The following is a 16,467-nucleotide window of genomic DNA, read 5'->3' on the forward strand; positions in this document are numbered from 1 at the left end:
TGTCTCATGTTTCTTTACTTCCCAAATAACTTGGCCTTTTTCATATTCAAAGCTAAGGTTAAATCAAATCATATCAAATCCCTGTAAAAGTTATCCATCTTTTGACTAGGTCATTCATTATATTTGAACATTCCAAAACTCTGCTGGTCTATTGCAAGTGAGAGAAGAAAACAGATGAGCTGGATACCCAGTTGGTGTGACTTCAGTCATCGACAGTTCGAACAGCGTATACTTCAGGTAAAAGGTGCCATATACATGCACACATTGCCAGTAAATACCATTCATCCTATATACAAAACTCAAGTCAGCTCTCCCCATTTTGACATGGTCAAATTTTCGTAACTTGTAGATCCAATACACATCGACTCCATAACTTAACTTGCAACACACTTCAACAATTATGCTTCCAGTCCACAGGGAATTCCATGATCATCTAGCATGTTACTCAAAAGCTAAAGACTAAAGCTAATCATGGATCAAGTCTTTCCTTCTATTTTCTAGTACTATTACTACTATATCTGCAAAAGATATATACTAAGAATGCAAGGTATAGAATGAAGAAAGAAGCTTATGGTGACTATGGTATGACAAAGTAGCCGATCTGCAGGCAGCACCAACCGATCTACGTCTAACAGTAGAATTAACACATTAGAGGAACTTTCACCTTTTCCATATCAAAATCCCCATTTAGTTTGATGTATTATGCTTCAAAGGTCACAATTTTCTTCCTTCCAGTGAAGCCAGTAGAAGATAAACAAGGTACGCAAATGCAAAGTATCAAAAATACTAATATGAAGAAAGAAGTTAATATTTTCAATATCTGTTATCCTTTGTGAATAGTACCTAAGAAATTAAATCTTTTAGGAATCCGCAGAAGATGCCAAGACAAGACTCGATAATTGGCAAATTTGTGTCAGCTCCACATATTGCAGAAACCACCAACACAGCTAATGAGTATGTTTAAGTCTATGAGGAAATGAATAATATCACAGCTAAGAAAGCCTACTTCAAGACATGAACATTCCCTCTTTCTCCTTGAAGTGCAGAGACATTTTTAAAGCAAAATTGCCAACATCTAAACCAGTGAAACTGAAATTAGGCAAAACAACTTGAGCCCTTCGAGCACTTGATGCATAATATAGCATTGAACTATGTGAAAATCCCACACCCATATGTCTCAGCCCACAGCCATCATCAAAACCAAACAGTTATAGCTGTTCTAGAGCTAAAAAGCAGTTATATACCTGTAAATTTCTTTTGTCACAAAATCACAATACAGAAAAAAATAGCACTTTTATAAAACCTTCAGACCTTCAGCACCTCTGCAGAAACTGTATCGACTGACTTCAAAAAGTAGGTAACATTACATGAAGGATCCACATTTGTGCAACGTGACGAGGAATTTGAAGAATCAAATAAAAGAATTAGCTAATTCTTGAGTGTAATAAAGCTCCATTATGGCTTGAAAATTAGTTCAAGGTTCAAGTAGTTCTTTGCAGCATACCTGCCCTGGCCCCCTATGCACAATAATCAGCATGCAAAACTGATGATACTTTGAAGCTTGAGGATCTTCATAGAACATATGAAAAATGGTTTCACCAAAATGACCCTTAAAAATATAGAGCCACCAAAATTATGACAGTACAAAACTTCCTCAAATGAAACTTTGAAGTAGTGCAGCTAACATCCAGAATTAGCAAATAAGGAACTGGCAGAAAGATTATGAGAAGATCCAAGTTATGTACATGACAGATTAATCATCCAAGGATTGCAAGCATCTGATCTTAAATCAAGTTAGCATCTTGTATCACAATTGCAACTTGGTCGAAACCAAGAGCAGAACAACAACTTCCTATTCCTATATCCAGCTGTAACTAACAGCACTATTTCTGCCTTCTAGTTCCCCATATCCAATAAAGTGGAAAGTCTTGGATCTAGTTTATTGCAGATGTAAATTAATCTATCAAAATCTTTTTCTTTTCACTCTTGATAAATCATCAAAACTGTCTTCATACAACACCTGCCCTCCAGGCCTGTAATTTCCATCTTGTTCTTCAATGCTTCTTGGTCTTCTAGGTACATTTCCAGGTCGGTTCTTAATCCGCCTATCAAATTCTCTTTCTCTAAAATTAGGTCTTTCATGGAAGTCTGGATCATCTTCAGGGAAATATCTGAAGGACCTAGGGCCATCCTCTGTATTAACATGAAAATTTTCACCATCAGCACCATTAAAAGGAGGCCTGAATGAACGAACAGGTGCCCGTCTATCACCAAACCTTCTTCTCTCCTCACCATTTCCATCACCAAGATCATGAAACCGACCAGAGTGCATGGCCCCTCCAAAAAAATCATCACTTTCGGCTCTTTCTCTAGGATCAACAATGCCAAATCTCCTACTGTTTCTGAGTAAAACGCGGCCAGTTGGGCTCCTGTTAGAGATGATGGATCTTGGATGACCATGGTCCCGACCAGGATCCATTTCCCTCAAATCATTAGGTCGGGACAAATATGATGGAGAACTGTGCCTCCTACCCATCCTTTCGGCAGGAAAACCTGGGTTATCAGGTGACCTTATCCTATCAATCCTGTAAATGGGTGATCTTCTATGGGGCAATTCTGGGGGCCCACCAAACCCGTCAGGAGATCTTCTCCTTGATGATGACCATGGACCAGGAGAACGAGATCTGATGGGAGATTTTGAATGCATTTGAGGAACACCCCTTCTCGGGACAGAAGAAAAGTTCCTGGTCCCTTGAACAAAACGACTATCTAATCCCTCATATGGAGGTTGAGGACAAGTGTAAGCATGCTCTTCATTATCATCAGGATATCCCCTCATCATCTTTTCGGCATGCCTTAGACTAACAACTTCAGAACCATCTTCGCCAATATTTCTTGGACCTCTATGGACCATTTGCAGTCCACGTGAGGGATGTCCATCTCTCCCAGCAGGAGAGCGCCTTCTTGACGACAGATGACGCAAAATTGGTGTCTCATCATCCAATAGCTTTCTCCCTCTCTGAACAGTACCAAATGCACCATCTGGTCCCATATTATAATTCATGAATTCAGTATCTGATCCCGGAACAGCAGATGCATATTTATGTCTTGGAAGGCAATCACGTTCAGAATCTCTGTCATTACGTGAGTCAATTCTACTAGCAAGCCTCCCTCTACCATAATTCCATCTAGAGTTTCTAGACGAGTGATCTTGATACCTTTCTCTTGAGAACTTGTGGGAAGCCTCGTATGTTTCATCCCTAAAATAAATTGCCAAAGAAGAAAATCAGATAACAGTAAATTTAAGCCTTCAATACAAAATGGCAAACAGTGATAATAAATAATCACCTCCCTCGAGGATGTAGTTTGTCTCCCTCTAGTGGTAAATCAGGTAATCTTTCTCTTCCAGGGCGTGATGACAATGGCTTACCTGATATAGATCTTGTCTTACCAAAAGAAGATACATTAGAAGCTAAAGACAGGTTTATAATCCTACTCTGATTACCTCCATTGTTGGCATCCTTAGCTGCATCATCACCATTTAAAGATGTTTCCACCTTTGTTAATGCAGTCTCATTTTTTACTACTTCACTTGTCTTAACATTCTCATCAGTTCCTTGAACAACAGCCTCTAAAGCTCCCTGGCCTCCACTAGTAGATTGATCAAATGACTGTTCTGTCCCCAAGCCCTTAGGGCCATCTTTATTTGCTGATAAATCAACTTGTTTTCTTCGAATAGTCTTGACTATCTTCCTTTTGTCAGCAACACTGGCCAAGTTCTCAACCGCTGATGATTCTTCCCTAGAGGTATCTTTATCTGCACTGTCGACAACTTTCTTACCAAGAGTTGTGTCAATACTTTCTCCAACAGTATCTTTTTTTGGCTCAACAGGTTCTTTCCCATTACTGTCCTTTCCCTCAACATGGAATGAAGTAGAAAGAACAACAGCTTGTAGTTCAGCAGAGTCGGCCTTGTCATTATCAGATTCACCATGAGTAATGTCTTCTTTTTTCCCACATGGACCCTCTACTGCAGCATGCAATTGCGGTTCACGGACTTCACCATCCTCATAGTCATCCTGTCCTCGACCATCCTCTTCTATATCCATAGGCACAGAATTGCCATCAGACTCGTATTCAGAGCCATAAGAGTCTTCTTCTAGCATATCACCTGACAAATTAATCTTTTCCTCATCACTTACCGTGCCCTCACCATTTCGGTGTGTATCAGGACGAAGCTCATTCGTGACTTTCAGTTTGCACTGGTCAGAATTATCCACATTCTTTTCCTCAGCAATTGCACCACCCATTCCACAAATATTCATTTCACTACCACTGTGATTGACAGGAAAAGACCCAATTTCTGGAGCAAGCTGCCCAGCAGTTTCACATGATTCTTTAGAAGCCTCTTCGCTAACACCGCCAGCAACCCCACAGGATCCTACATGGTCAGACATTTTGCCATCAACAGAGAGACCGACTAAGCAAGCAGGTGTTGCAATAGCATTGTTCCCTTGCAGCAGCAGCTGCTCATCAGCTGTACAAGTAGGTTGTTCTCCAGTTTCCTGACCTTGCAGCAATGGTTTATTTGTTGAACATGCAGATTGTACTTTGATGTCCTGACCTTGCCGAATGTGTTCACTAGTTGAACAAGTAGATTGTCCTCGATCCTGATCTCGTAGCACCTGTCTATCAGGTCGCCGCAATGTCTCATCTATGGTCTTCAATGCTTCCAGATTAACCTCATGAAATGGTTCAGATTTCATAGCTTTAGAATCAACCGATTTCACAGCACTCAAATATGACAACTCTGAGGCTTCTTGAGAAGACTTATCAACTAATTCATGCTTCACTGATACTGCTCTAAGATCTAACGGGACTGTTGAGTAGGATTTAGTTCTGCTGGAATCATGTTTGAGGCTCTCATCAAATGGTTCAGATTTTATTGTTCTGGAGTTAGCTACGTCAACTGTGTTGCCTCCTGGCAACAATACTCTAGAGAAGCTAATATCACGAACAGCATTGTGAAGGTCTTTGTTAACAGATAAACTAGAAGATACCTGGCAGTTAAAAGAAAGAAAAGATGAACTGAGGCGCAGATGAAGAGAATCCTCAGAATTATAATGTTGACCAGATTGTGAAGATATTCCAGGAAAATTAGATCTAAACTCTCTCTCTTCAAGAAGTTGCTTTTCAGTACCAATACTAGTTCCGACCATCCCTGTTGATACTAAAGGCTTTCTGTCATCTGTCACACTAATCATGCTTGACCCATCAGCTGTTACTTGACAAGCAGCTTCATCACTCTCACAAGCTACCCATGTATCCATAGTAGTATTCAAATCCCAATTTGATCTGTCAGCACATATATTAGCACTATTAGCACTATTAGTATTTGACTGCACATCATCCATATTAAGCTGGGTACTTTCACCATTGCTTAAAGACAAATTCAACGAAATAGATTCTACATTTTCTTGATTCACAATGCTCCCATCATTATTCTGATTCTCCAAACCACAAAGACAACCTTCCTTCAAACCTAATGACAATTTAGAATTCCCTGCAACAGTAGATTTTTTACTCTTTCCTTCTGCTATTTGCTGGTTAAATATCTCTTTATCAACATCCACTGCAGGGGCTTTATTCAGTGCTAAATTTGACTCAGTTTCAGCTGATTTAACTCGGCTGTTAGTAGATTTTTCTGCTGCCAAAAACTTCTTCACATTGTCAAGTTTGGCCAGTGAATCAGACTGAATTGATTGGAATGGTTCCTCAATTTTAACTCTTGAGTAGTTTATAATATTGTTCTGCACAATTTTGTCAGGAATTATCTTATTATCCTCAGGCAAAAACATCTTGTTTTGATCAGATAGGCGTGAATTTCCTGCAACAGGAGCAGACTCCTGAGACTGGCTACCCTTTTCTTTCTTTATAGAATCCTTTTCCACAGGCAGTGAAAGTTGATCTTCAGTAGAAGGAGAAGGAGGACGAATGAACCTCCTTTTCTTCATTGGAACACCATCAAGGGGTTTAGCCCCAGTCTGCCAAAGTAGATTAATAAATTACCATTAAGAGAGTAATGATTGTGAACAAAAGAATTTGAGCAACAAATATCCAAATAAAAATAAGCTTCAAAACCAATTACCACTAGGAACTCAATTTCAAACCCACAAACATAATTTAAATCAACAAACAAAGGAAACAATAATCATTTAAGAATTTGAAAGAAAAAATTAAAAAAAAAATCTCACCAAATAGAAAATAATATTTCTTAAAATCTCCTTTTCTCTATTATCTTAAAGCAAGCACACCCAAAATGAAATGTAAAACAACTTGGTTGCTCATTTTACCAAAATGCTAGCAGATTTACTGCTGGCTAAATTCAACCAGTTTTTGCAGATTTTACCATAATGTTAGCAGATTTTTCTGCTGCCATAAGCTTCTCATCATCATCAAGCTTAACCGAGGAATCAGACCGAGTAAGATTTAGTTCTTCAATTCTAACTCTTGGTTGGTTAATAATAGTTGTTGACACAATATTGTCAGAACTTTTCTCATTTTCGTCATGTACAAAATTCTTGTTTGAATCAGATAAGCCAGAAGAACTAGCATCAACACTAACATTTGCAACTTCTGACTCCTGAGATGGGCTGCCAAGTTCTTTCTCTAAAGAATCATTTTCCAAAGGTAATGAAGATTGCTTTTCTTCAGGTATGGGTGGCCAAATGAATCTCCTTTTCTTCATAGGAACACCTGCAATATTAAGACTAGACTGCCCACCAAGTGATTTAATAGCAGTCTGCCAAGAAAGATTAATTAATCAATATGCAGAAAACAAATAATTTCAATATACTATAATCCAATTCAGGAGTAACTTAGAAAAGAAATAAAGACCTCCTCATTTCCTGATACAGGCATGCCTCCAAAGTCTGGAACTGTATATACACTTTCTGAGGCCTTGCAACAGAAATGATGAATCACAAAAATATTCCTCCAAACTAAACCCCAAGTGGCTTCTCAATCCTACCTTGATAATATTAAGGTTACCAAGTGGACTACCGCATTCAATTAGGTAATAAAGATCAGCGAGATTCTGATAGTCATTTAGAAACTCATCAAGATGAAGCAAAAACCTGCAGGCAAAAAACAAAAAACAATGGATCTGTTCTCCCCTTAGCTCATCAAAGTAGAAAATCAAAGTCCAACACGTAACAGATAAAAAGGGGAGTTTCAAAAACTACCAGATAAAGCAAACCCAATTTCTGAAAACAACAAAGGTATCAATCAAAACAATCAACTCCAATTAGATCTAAGAGAGTAAAGCCCAATTGGCCAATCAACATAAATTCTGGAAACAATCTACGACATGAAAATATAGCGAAGATCCAACCAAGCAAAATAAAAAACACTTCCTTGATTTAAATTAACAAACAAAATCAATTATATCAAACAACAGAACAGACAAGTAGATTAAAGATTCTTTTTCAGGGAAGAAATCTGATTGTATAGAAATTACAAAAAACCAAAAATCGATCTAAAAATTGAAGAAAATCGTAAAAAGGAAGTAAAAACCACCTAAAATCAGCAAAATAAGAAAAGAAAAAAACAGCCAGCACGAATGTTGACCAAATTGGGAAATCAAAATCTCTAACGGGATAAACAAAATCGGAACACAAAGAAAGAAATTACCTGACCAAATAGAAACCTAATTTCAGGGAGAGAGAGAGAGAGAGAGAGAGAGAGAGAGTAAACAGAGAAAAGATAGACTCTCTGCAACTTCAAGAGAGAGAGAGGAAGAGAATGTGCAAATCAGAATGGAGTTTCCTTAAATTTGCTTTTAGGGTTAGGAAGGCATCTCTCCTTCATCTTCTCTCTAATAATTGAGTTCTTTTATTATTTTATTTTTATTTTTTGGCAGTTCCATTATTTTATTGACTTTTTTGGCAATTTCTTGAAAGTCTTGGTCACGTTACCTATTGGGGACCACACAGCGGACCATTCAACTAATTAACCGACGCGTGTGCATCGTAGTGGAATCTTACATGCTATCAGTTTGGTGTGAATCGGAACCAACTATACTGTATATGAATCCAAATCAGACTAAAATCGTCTGTTTAAAATTGGCTGAATCCATTATTTTTTTCTGAACTTACGTAAAAAAACTCCTTTATTTTTAAAGTAACCTAATGACATTTTAAAAGTAATCATGTAGCACCCTAAAGTTTACTTTTTATAACAACTGCATACCTGTTCAAAATAGTAAATTGGTTGTGTACAACACGCGCGAATAATATGAAAAATTACAATTTCAAGTCACAATTAATTTTGCCACTTTGAATATACAATAAAAAAATTCATGGATCGATCCAAATCAAACATAAATTGAACCAAATCAACAACTAATCCAAAATCTCTTCTCCCCCTTCCTAATTGCACCACAGTCCCCTCCCTTATCTCCTTCGTTGTCCGTTCACTGGAGCTCAAAGTTCCGTCGATTTGACCACCTCACATCATTGACAGCACCTCTGGCCACCGCTTTCTACCTTCATTCTTGTTCAAGGAGCGATAATGAGAGAGATAGAAGGACTTGTCGATCGTCGATCGAGATAGCCCTCTTTTTCCATTCTTTTGGTATTTTCGGTGACTTGAGCTCAAGTCGAGTCGACTAGAGCTTTTGGTCGTTGTTCCTCCACCGACCACTCCATCTCCGATCACTCTCTTTCTCTTCTAGCGAGTGCAGCAGAGAGCGAGTCGCAATCTCGCAGTCTCTTTTCTCTTTCGACATTACTTTTTTGCTTCTCCGGCAAGATCGACCACAAGCCAATGAGACCAGTCAACGGTCGATCGATTACACCCTTCCACCATTCCTAATAACTTCACCAGCAACCGCTCTCATCAACTCTAGGCACCATAGTAAAATGAGATTGGTTTAATTTGGGAATAACTCAAATTCAACATGAATTTCAAGAAAATAGGATGAGAGAGAAAAAAATAGGTTTAATAATATTCTAATTTAGTTAGTAATAAAAAATATTTTTTTAATGATTTAAAATGTCTTCTAGAACTATTTGTACACGTCCATGAGAAGGAAAAAAATTGACTTTTCACGCGTTGCTGACTGGATTAATAAGGGTGTGATATTAATAATTTTACAACTTTAAGGTGCCACAAGATCATTTTGAAAGTAGAAGATGTTACAAGACTTTTTTACGCAAATTCAGAGGTCAAATGATGTATTCGGTTGTTTAAAATTTTGAACCAAAATTGATAATTCATGACTTGTCAGGTACTCGATTCGATCTAATTTTAACGGGTTTAAGACGGATTCAAATAGTATTTTTACTACCAATATTGAGTTCGTGTTTGGATTTAAGGACGCAGGTACCCGTTATCTATTTAATAAAGATTCAAAAAATAGTTAAAATAATTAGTTTTTAAAATAAAAATCATATATACACGCTTTTTTTAATTATAATTAATGCTATAATTATTTAATATTTATATTATATTTTCATTAAGTCAAAATAAAAAATCTTATCATTTCTAAAATTTTTTTTATATTTTAAAAAAATTAAAATAAAAAATATTTTTAATGCTAAACAAGTTCGGATTTTTAAACGAGTAATTATAATCGAATTTGAAACATGTTTGGATACCTAATTTTTAATTGAGTTTGGATAGTGCATTTTAAGAGAGTACCCGATCTATTGGCATCCCTATTGAAAAACGATAGTTTTGGTTCAATTCGAACCAAAAATTCGAATTTTTATTTTGAAAAATTTATGCCTAACTTATAAAAATACTGTGAGCTTTGTGACTTGTTGTATACCACTCTAAATTGACATTCGTCCCTTAATACTCTAACTTATAAACTTAGATACCATAAATTCAAACTCAGTTAGAGTTTATGATATAATAATATAAAAACATGTATCACCTAACCAACTTGGGTTAACTTAACCCCAAGTGCCCTCAAAATGATCTAAATGCCCCGTTTTAGAACTCATAATTCTAATCCCTAATTTCTGCTTCCAATGCCATCAATCCCATATTCTTTCTCCTCCCTTAACAACCACTGATATTTTCTCTTGTGACTAGTTCTTGTCTCGTTATAAAGAACAATGATGTTCAAAGGACGGCATTGAAGCCTAAGAGTTTATAACGTATTTTAAGGTTCTTTAACTGACATTTGTATTATGGGTTTTCTTATTTTCTAATAAATTATATAGAAAATGCAAGTTTTGATTATGTGGCCATCGAAAGGTGGCTTATCCTTAGTGCCTCAATTGGATTTTGAATTAGGTTCACATTATGTTCCTAACATTAGGATTATGAAGACAAAAAACGGTGTATTTCGGTCATTTTTAAAGGGTTTGAGTTAAGTTAACCCAAAACTAATTTGGTGGAACTGTTTTAATATTATTATATTGTAAATCCTAACTGATTTTGAATTTAAAGTGACAATATATCTAAATTTCTAATTGGGGGTACGAAAAGGACGAATGTCAATTTAGAGTGTTATTGTAATAAGTTGCAAAGTTTAAAGTATTTTTATAAGTTAAGCCAAAATTTATAATCACTCAATTTATTATATATCGTCTTATAAGTCTAAACAAATCTACTACTACGTAATAAACTTTTAAAAGCTTAAAAGTCTAAAAAGGTAAAAGTGGCAAAAAAAAAAAAGTGGCATATCTAGTCTAAAATATATATTTTTTAAAATACTGATTCTAAAAATAGTTTAAAATACAAATTAATAATACTTTTTTTCAAATTCACATTACTTTTTTCTAAAAAAAGATGAAACCTAGAAATAAATTTTCTTTTTTTAAAAAAAAAATATATTATGCTGAAACCATAATTGAAACCGACTAGAATCAAAACTGAAACTGACGGTTCAAGAGTCAATTCAAATTTAATTTTTAACCACAGATTTCATGAACCGAAGTCGACGGTTGAATGAACCGGCCATGCTATGGGTTTTGTATTTGTCTCAATTATAAACTACATTTTTCTATTTTTACTGTAAAATAATGTAATTTCTATAATTATCTCAATACTATAATTAATATAGCTACATTTAATTAGATAAGGTATAAGAATAATTAATTTTAATGAAATAAATTTTAGTGAATTGAAATTATTATTTTAATTCTATTTGTTAATGTAGCTACATTATTTGATTAATTTTTATTAACTATGACCCTATTATAATTTTGTTAGTTTGTTTATAGAAAAAACTATTTAATAAAAATTTAATATTTATTAAATGTAAAAAATATTAATTATAATGAAATCATCCGTTAGATTTATTAGTTTGTAACTGGTTGTCTTCTTGCGCTTCGCGGGGCGAATGTTATATGATGTTTAAAAATAAAAATACTATTTTTATTATACCAAATAATCACTTTCAATAATTCAAATATCAAATATATTATACTTACTAATTTCCAAAGAAATAAAATAAAAAAATATTTTTTTCGTAGATTCTTGCAAAATGATCAATATATTAACATATACATACATAAATCAAGTTTATTAATTAATTTTGAATTTTTTTTATTTTCTATAAATATTTTAGTAGGTTTTAAAATAATTTTTATAAATATCAATTATTATTGAATTGATTTTGAATAAATGGTCTAAAATATGGGCATAAATCCTATAAAAATTAAAAAGATAAAAAAAATTTCATTAAAGTTTGCCCTGATTTGAAATAGGTCGAGAAATATTGTCATCTTCCTTCCTAAAAGAAAACATACATATCAATTTAATCATGTCTTAATCGATCATCGAGAACTGAATATATTTTATAATTTCATTGCTATCACCACATTGATCAAGCTCAAATTTATTAAATGCCATCAAAATAGTTTGTATTGTGTAGGGAATCCATTTATTTTTGTTGAAAGTATGATGTGATATTTTTATATAGTGTCATTTATATTGATAGTCTTGTATTGTTTCTACAAATTTCATAAAAATAGGAAAGTAAAACAAAAGGAAAATGAAAGAGAGATATTAATGATTGTTAATTATTTATAAAAGGAAAGTGAAAAGTTATAAAAATATTAATGATATTATTATTTTATTAATTATTTAAAAATTAAAAATATTAATGATATTAATTAAATTCTCTATTAATAATATTAAAAGTAATTTTTTAAAATATTAAAATTATTTCCAACTCAATAGATTAACATTGCCAAATAAGCACCTTAATACTCTAAAATGATGCTACATAAACTTTTAAGACTCAACTTTTATATATTTATATAGATAGATAGATTTTAATTTTTATTAAATGCAAAAAGATATTAATTATAAAGAAAAAGTCAATTTTATATTTTAATATATTGCCACATAAGCATTTATGCCTTGGAAATTATATAATATTAATCATAAAGAAAAAATAAAATTCTACATTATCAATTTTATATTCTAATATGTTGCCATATAAGCATTTATGCTCTAGAAAGTATATATTTATATAGATGGATAAAGGAATAACTTCCCAATTGTGAAAGCTAGAATGGTTACATGCCTCCCTAATAAGGGCATGAGCTTACATGTTTGCTTTCCTTCGAATCCAAGAATAGTAATATTTCTCAATTGGTGTAATTACGATTTGATGTCTACGATCACCCTACCCCAGTCAGATTCGTTATCATATGTACCATTCACAGCAAAAGTAACTTGTAATGAATTAACCTCCAATATCCCCAGTCCCCATTCTTGCAAGAAAAGCCATGCAAGAACATGTTACAAACCCAAGGCTTCAGCCATAGTAGGAGTTACGCTTCTAGGAGAATGGCCTGAATGGCCTGACATAGCTGAGATGAAAAGTCCATCACTATCACAGAAAACAGCAGAATAAGAATAATGGTTCTGTGCTTGAAAAATAGCAACATCCACATTGCCTTTAATTACCCCAATAGCAGGAGTCCATATAACATCGATATCAACAGCAGGCTGAGAAGGTAAGCTCGAAGTTGGATGGAGAGGAGATACGGAAGATGTTGTTTCCCATTCCCGCAAATACCGCTTGGCAAAAGTAAAGATCGAGTAGGGATCACTGGGTAGATTGCCAAACATAAGCGTTCCTACCATTTCACACGTTCCAAGCCAAAGCAGAAAATACCAATAATGCATTATGCTCCATATGAAGCAATAACTCAAAAATAGCATAGAAAGAACTGTTATCATGTAGGATATGATAAGCCATGAAGGTCAAAGAGGGTGTCAATTCCAAATAAAAAGTATTTGGATTGATTATTGCTGCTGCTGAATATTTTCTATTGTTGCTGAATAAATTTCTGCATAAAGATTTTTTTTTGTTTTGATTATTTTGAATAAGTCAGTCCACTATCTTAACTGACCTGTTATATTTGGCTAATTTGTGGGAATAGTTGCCGTTAGTGGCTTAAGCATAGGACTTGGTTGTTAAGTTCTATTCTTATTTAAAGCTCTTGTATCTGCTACTGTGGGGATTATTAATCAAAAATTATTCTTATTTCCAATTTATTTCTTAAGCTTTGACTGGGATCTATCAGTGGTATCAGAGCTTCTTATCTTCTTTTCTCTATTCTATTTATTTCACTTCTCTCTTTAATGACATCAAACAAGGAGCGTATTGAAAATTTGGAAGCTGCAGTTGGCCAGCTTCAAGACACTGTTAGTAGCATGGAACGAGGAATTGGTGACAAATTACAACAAATTGAAACTGCAATCACAAAGTTTTCTGAGCTGTCTCTTTCTAATATTAGAGATGGACCCAGTAGCGTTGGAGACCGTAGCCAAAACCGTTCCAACAAGGAAGATTCAAGAGAGGGAGGAAAGTCTACTTTTGCTTCCAAACTCGCTAAAATTGAATTTCCTAACTATTCTGGAGACGACCCGACGGAATGGATGACCAAAGTAGACCAATTCTTTGATTATCAGAAAACTTTACCTTCAGAAAAGGTCTATTTGGCTTCTTATCATCTCCAAGGAGAAGCTAATCAATGGTGGAGGTAGCTACGTCGAACTTATGAAGAAGAAGGCAAGGAAATTTCCTGGAAACTTTTGTTGATGAATTATGGTCTCGCTTTGGTCCTACAAACTGCAAAGACTTTGATGAATCCCTATCAAAAATACGACAAACCGGACCCTTGAGAGACTATCAACGTGAATTTGAGAGATTGGGAAACAAGGTGCGCAGATGGACACAAAAGGCTTTGGTGGGAACGTTTATGGGGGCCCTTAAAACAGAAATATCAGATGGCATAAGGATGTTCAGACCCAAGACGTTAAAGGAAGCCATTAACTATGCTCGAATGAGGGATGAACAATTGTAGAGGCAGAAAAAGGTTGCTCGCCCATACAGTGAATCAAAGATGCTGTCACCCACAAAGGAGAAGGCAACAACACCAGTAAAATGTCTTTCGTGGGAGGAAATGCAAAAACGAAGAGCTGCTAGGCTTTGTTTCAATTGTGATGCAAAATTCACTCCTGGGCATAGATGTGCTAAACCGCAATTGCTTCTCTTAGATGGTGGCGTTGAGGATGGAGATGACGGAGATGACGAAGAACCATAAATCTCCCTCCACACTCTTACGGGGTGGTCTCAAGCTAGAACCATAAGAGTCCTTGTAAAAATTGGTTCGACAGAGATGACGGTCCTTATTGACAGTGGCTCCACCCACAATTTTATTAATGAAAAGCTTGCAGAAACCTCAAATTACTAACAACGCCAATCAAGCCGAATAAGGTGAAGGTCGCTAATGGTGGATACCTGCAATGCTATGGAAAATTTGAGAATGTGCCTATCCTAGTACAAGGTATATCCTTTACTGTTACATTGTACTCTTTGCCTATAATGGGTTTGGATATGGTATTACGGATTCAATGGCTTGAAAAACTGGAGAATGTAAACTGTAATTGGAAGCATTTGACTATGGAGTTCCGATGGAATGGCCAACTACAATTTCTTAGAGGAATCGATAATCAATCTATTCAACAAAATTCCTTTAAGGAAATGACGAAGGAGTTGAGACATGGAAAGACTATGTTTGCAATCTGTTTTCAAACTGAACATGAATTGCTTCCAGTGGGACTTCATCCTATATGCAACAATTGCTCCATCAATTTGCTGACACTTACCAACTTCCAACGGAGCTGCCGCCAGAAAGGGAAATTAACCATTGTATCAACTTGAAGGAGGGGACAGATCCTATCAATGTTCGTCCAGACAGGTATGCATATTTTCAAAAAGCCGAAATTGAAAAACAAGCTCATGACATGTTAAAATTGGGGCTAATCCGGACTAGCACCAGTCCTTTTTCTTCACCTGTTTTGTTAGTTAAGAAAAAAGACGGATCTTGGTGATTTTGTACAGATTATAGGGCTTTAAATGCTGTCACTGTTAAAGACAGATTTCCCATTCCTACTGTCGATGACATGTTAGATGAACTCCATGGGGCTGCCTTCTTTACCAAGCTTGACCTTCGGTCTGGTTTCCACCAGGTACGAGTCCATCCAAATGAAGTTCATAAAACAGCCTTTCGCACCCATAACGGTCATTACGAATACTTGGTAATGCCCTTCGGTTTATGTAATGCACCCTCCACTTTTCAGGCTATCATGAATTCTATATTTCGCCCATATTTACGTAAATTTGAGCTAATATTTTTTGATGATGTCTTGATTTATAGCCCCAATTGGAACATGCATCTTGAACATGTAAAAATGGCTTTTGAAATATTGTGGCACCATAAATTTTTTATCAAGCTCAATAAATGTGCATTTGGGCAGCAACAAATTGAGTACTTGGGGCATATTGTTTCTTATGATGGTGTTCGAGTGGACCAGGGGAAAATTCGGGCAATGCTTGATTGGCCAAAACCTACTAATGTTTCTGATTTACGTGGATTTTTAGGCCTCACAGGTTATTACAGGAAGTTTGTGTGGAATTATGGCTTGATTGCTCGGCCGTTGACGAATTTGTTGAAAAAGAGCAGATTTGCTTGGACAGAAGAAGCAGACGTGTCTTTTGCAAATTTGAAGCATGCTATGTCTTCTACACCAACATTAGCTATACCAAATTTTAATGAAGATTTTGCCATTACCACAAATGCTTCAAATGAAGGCATTGGGGCTGTCCTCTCTCAACAAGATAAACCCATCGCCTTCATGAGTAAATCCTTGGGTGTTTCAAAGCAATCCTGGTCCACCTATGCTAAAGAGATGTTTGCGATTGTTCAGCCAATTCGTACATGGCGGCCATATTTATTGGGAAGGAGGTTTCTAATTCAAACTGATCAAAGGAGTCTTAAGTACTTGTTAGAGCAGCAAATTGTTACTCCTGAACAACAGAAATGGGTCTCTAAGTTATTGGGTTATGATTATGAGATCCGTTATAAACCGGGAAAGGAAAATGTTGCGGCGGATGCTTTGTCCAGAATCGGGGGAAGTCCTAGTCTCCAT

At 35.4% G+C, this 16,467-nt stretch overlaps 1 protein-coding gene and 1 pseudogene across 3 annotated transcripts; one reads left to right on the forward strand and one right to left on the reverse strand.

The window, feature by feature from the left end:
• Nucleotides 1-792: 792 nt before the first annotated feature.
• On the reverse strand, nucleotides 793-7,870 carry LOC105635045 (uncharacterized). 3 transcript variants are annotated; one of them, XM_012218045.4, is made up of 5 exons: nucleotides 7,693-7,870; nucleotides 6,898-7,136; nucleotides 6,626-6,802; nucleotides 3,349-6,044; nucleotides 793-3,260 (listed from the first exon to the last, which is right to left on the reverse strand). In XM_012218045.4, the coding sequence occupies exons 2-5, from the start codon at nucleotides 6,919-6,921 to the stop codon at nucleotides 1,964-1,966; spliced, it is 4,194 nt and encodes a 1,397-aa protein (XP_012073435.1). In that variant the 5' UTR covers nucleotides 6,922-7,136; nucleotides 7,693-7,870; the 3' UTR covers nucleotides 793-1,963. The 3 variants fall into 3 exon arrangements, with proteins under 3 accessions (XP_012073435.1, XP_012073430.1, XP_037497898.1); XM_012218040.4 differs by having other exon boundaries at nucleotides 6,410-6,802; XM_037641970.2 differs by having other exon boundaries at nucleotides 6,410-6,802; nucleotides 6,898-7,165.
• A 5,744-nt stretch (nucleotides 7,871-13,614) lies between these two features.
• Nucleotides 13,615-14,579, forward strand: LOC149495752 (uncharacterized; annotated as a pseudogene).
• Nucleotides 14,580-16,467: the final 1,888 nt, after the last annotated feature.

The sequence above is a fragment of the Jatropha curcas genome, chromosome 6 (assembly GCF_041381405.1).
Source record: "Jatropha curcas cultivar XTBG-Jc1 chromosome 6, XTBG_Jcur_1.0, whole genome shotgun sequence".
Lineage (NCBI taxonomy): Eukaryota > Viridiplantae > Streptophyta > Magnoliopsida > Malpighiales > Euphorbiaceae > Jatropha > Jatropha curcas.

Bases quoted from the DNA above. Each gene is read 5' to 3' on its own strand.
- LOC105635045 (XM_012218040.4), bottom strand. From the start codon at position 6,921: ATGCCTGTATCAGGAAATGAGGAG. The intron at 6,045-6,409 runs GTAAAATCTGCA...CTACTTTGGCAG, and splicing joins AAAAATCTGCTAACATTATG to ACTGGGGCTAAACCCCTTGA. The intron at 3,261-3,348 runs GTGATTATTTAT...AATTTATTTTAG, and splicing joins AAACTACATCCTCGAGGGAG to GGATGAAACATACGAGGCTT.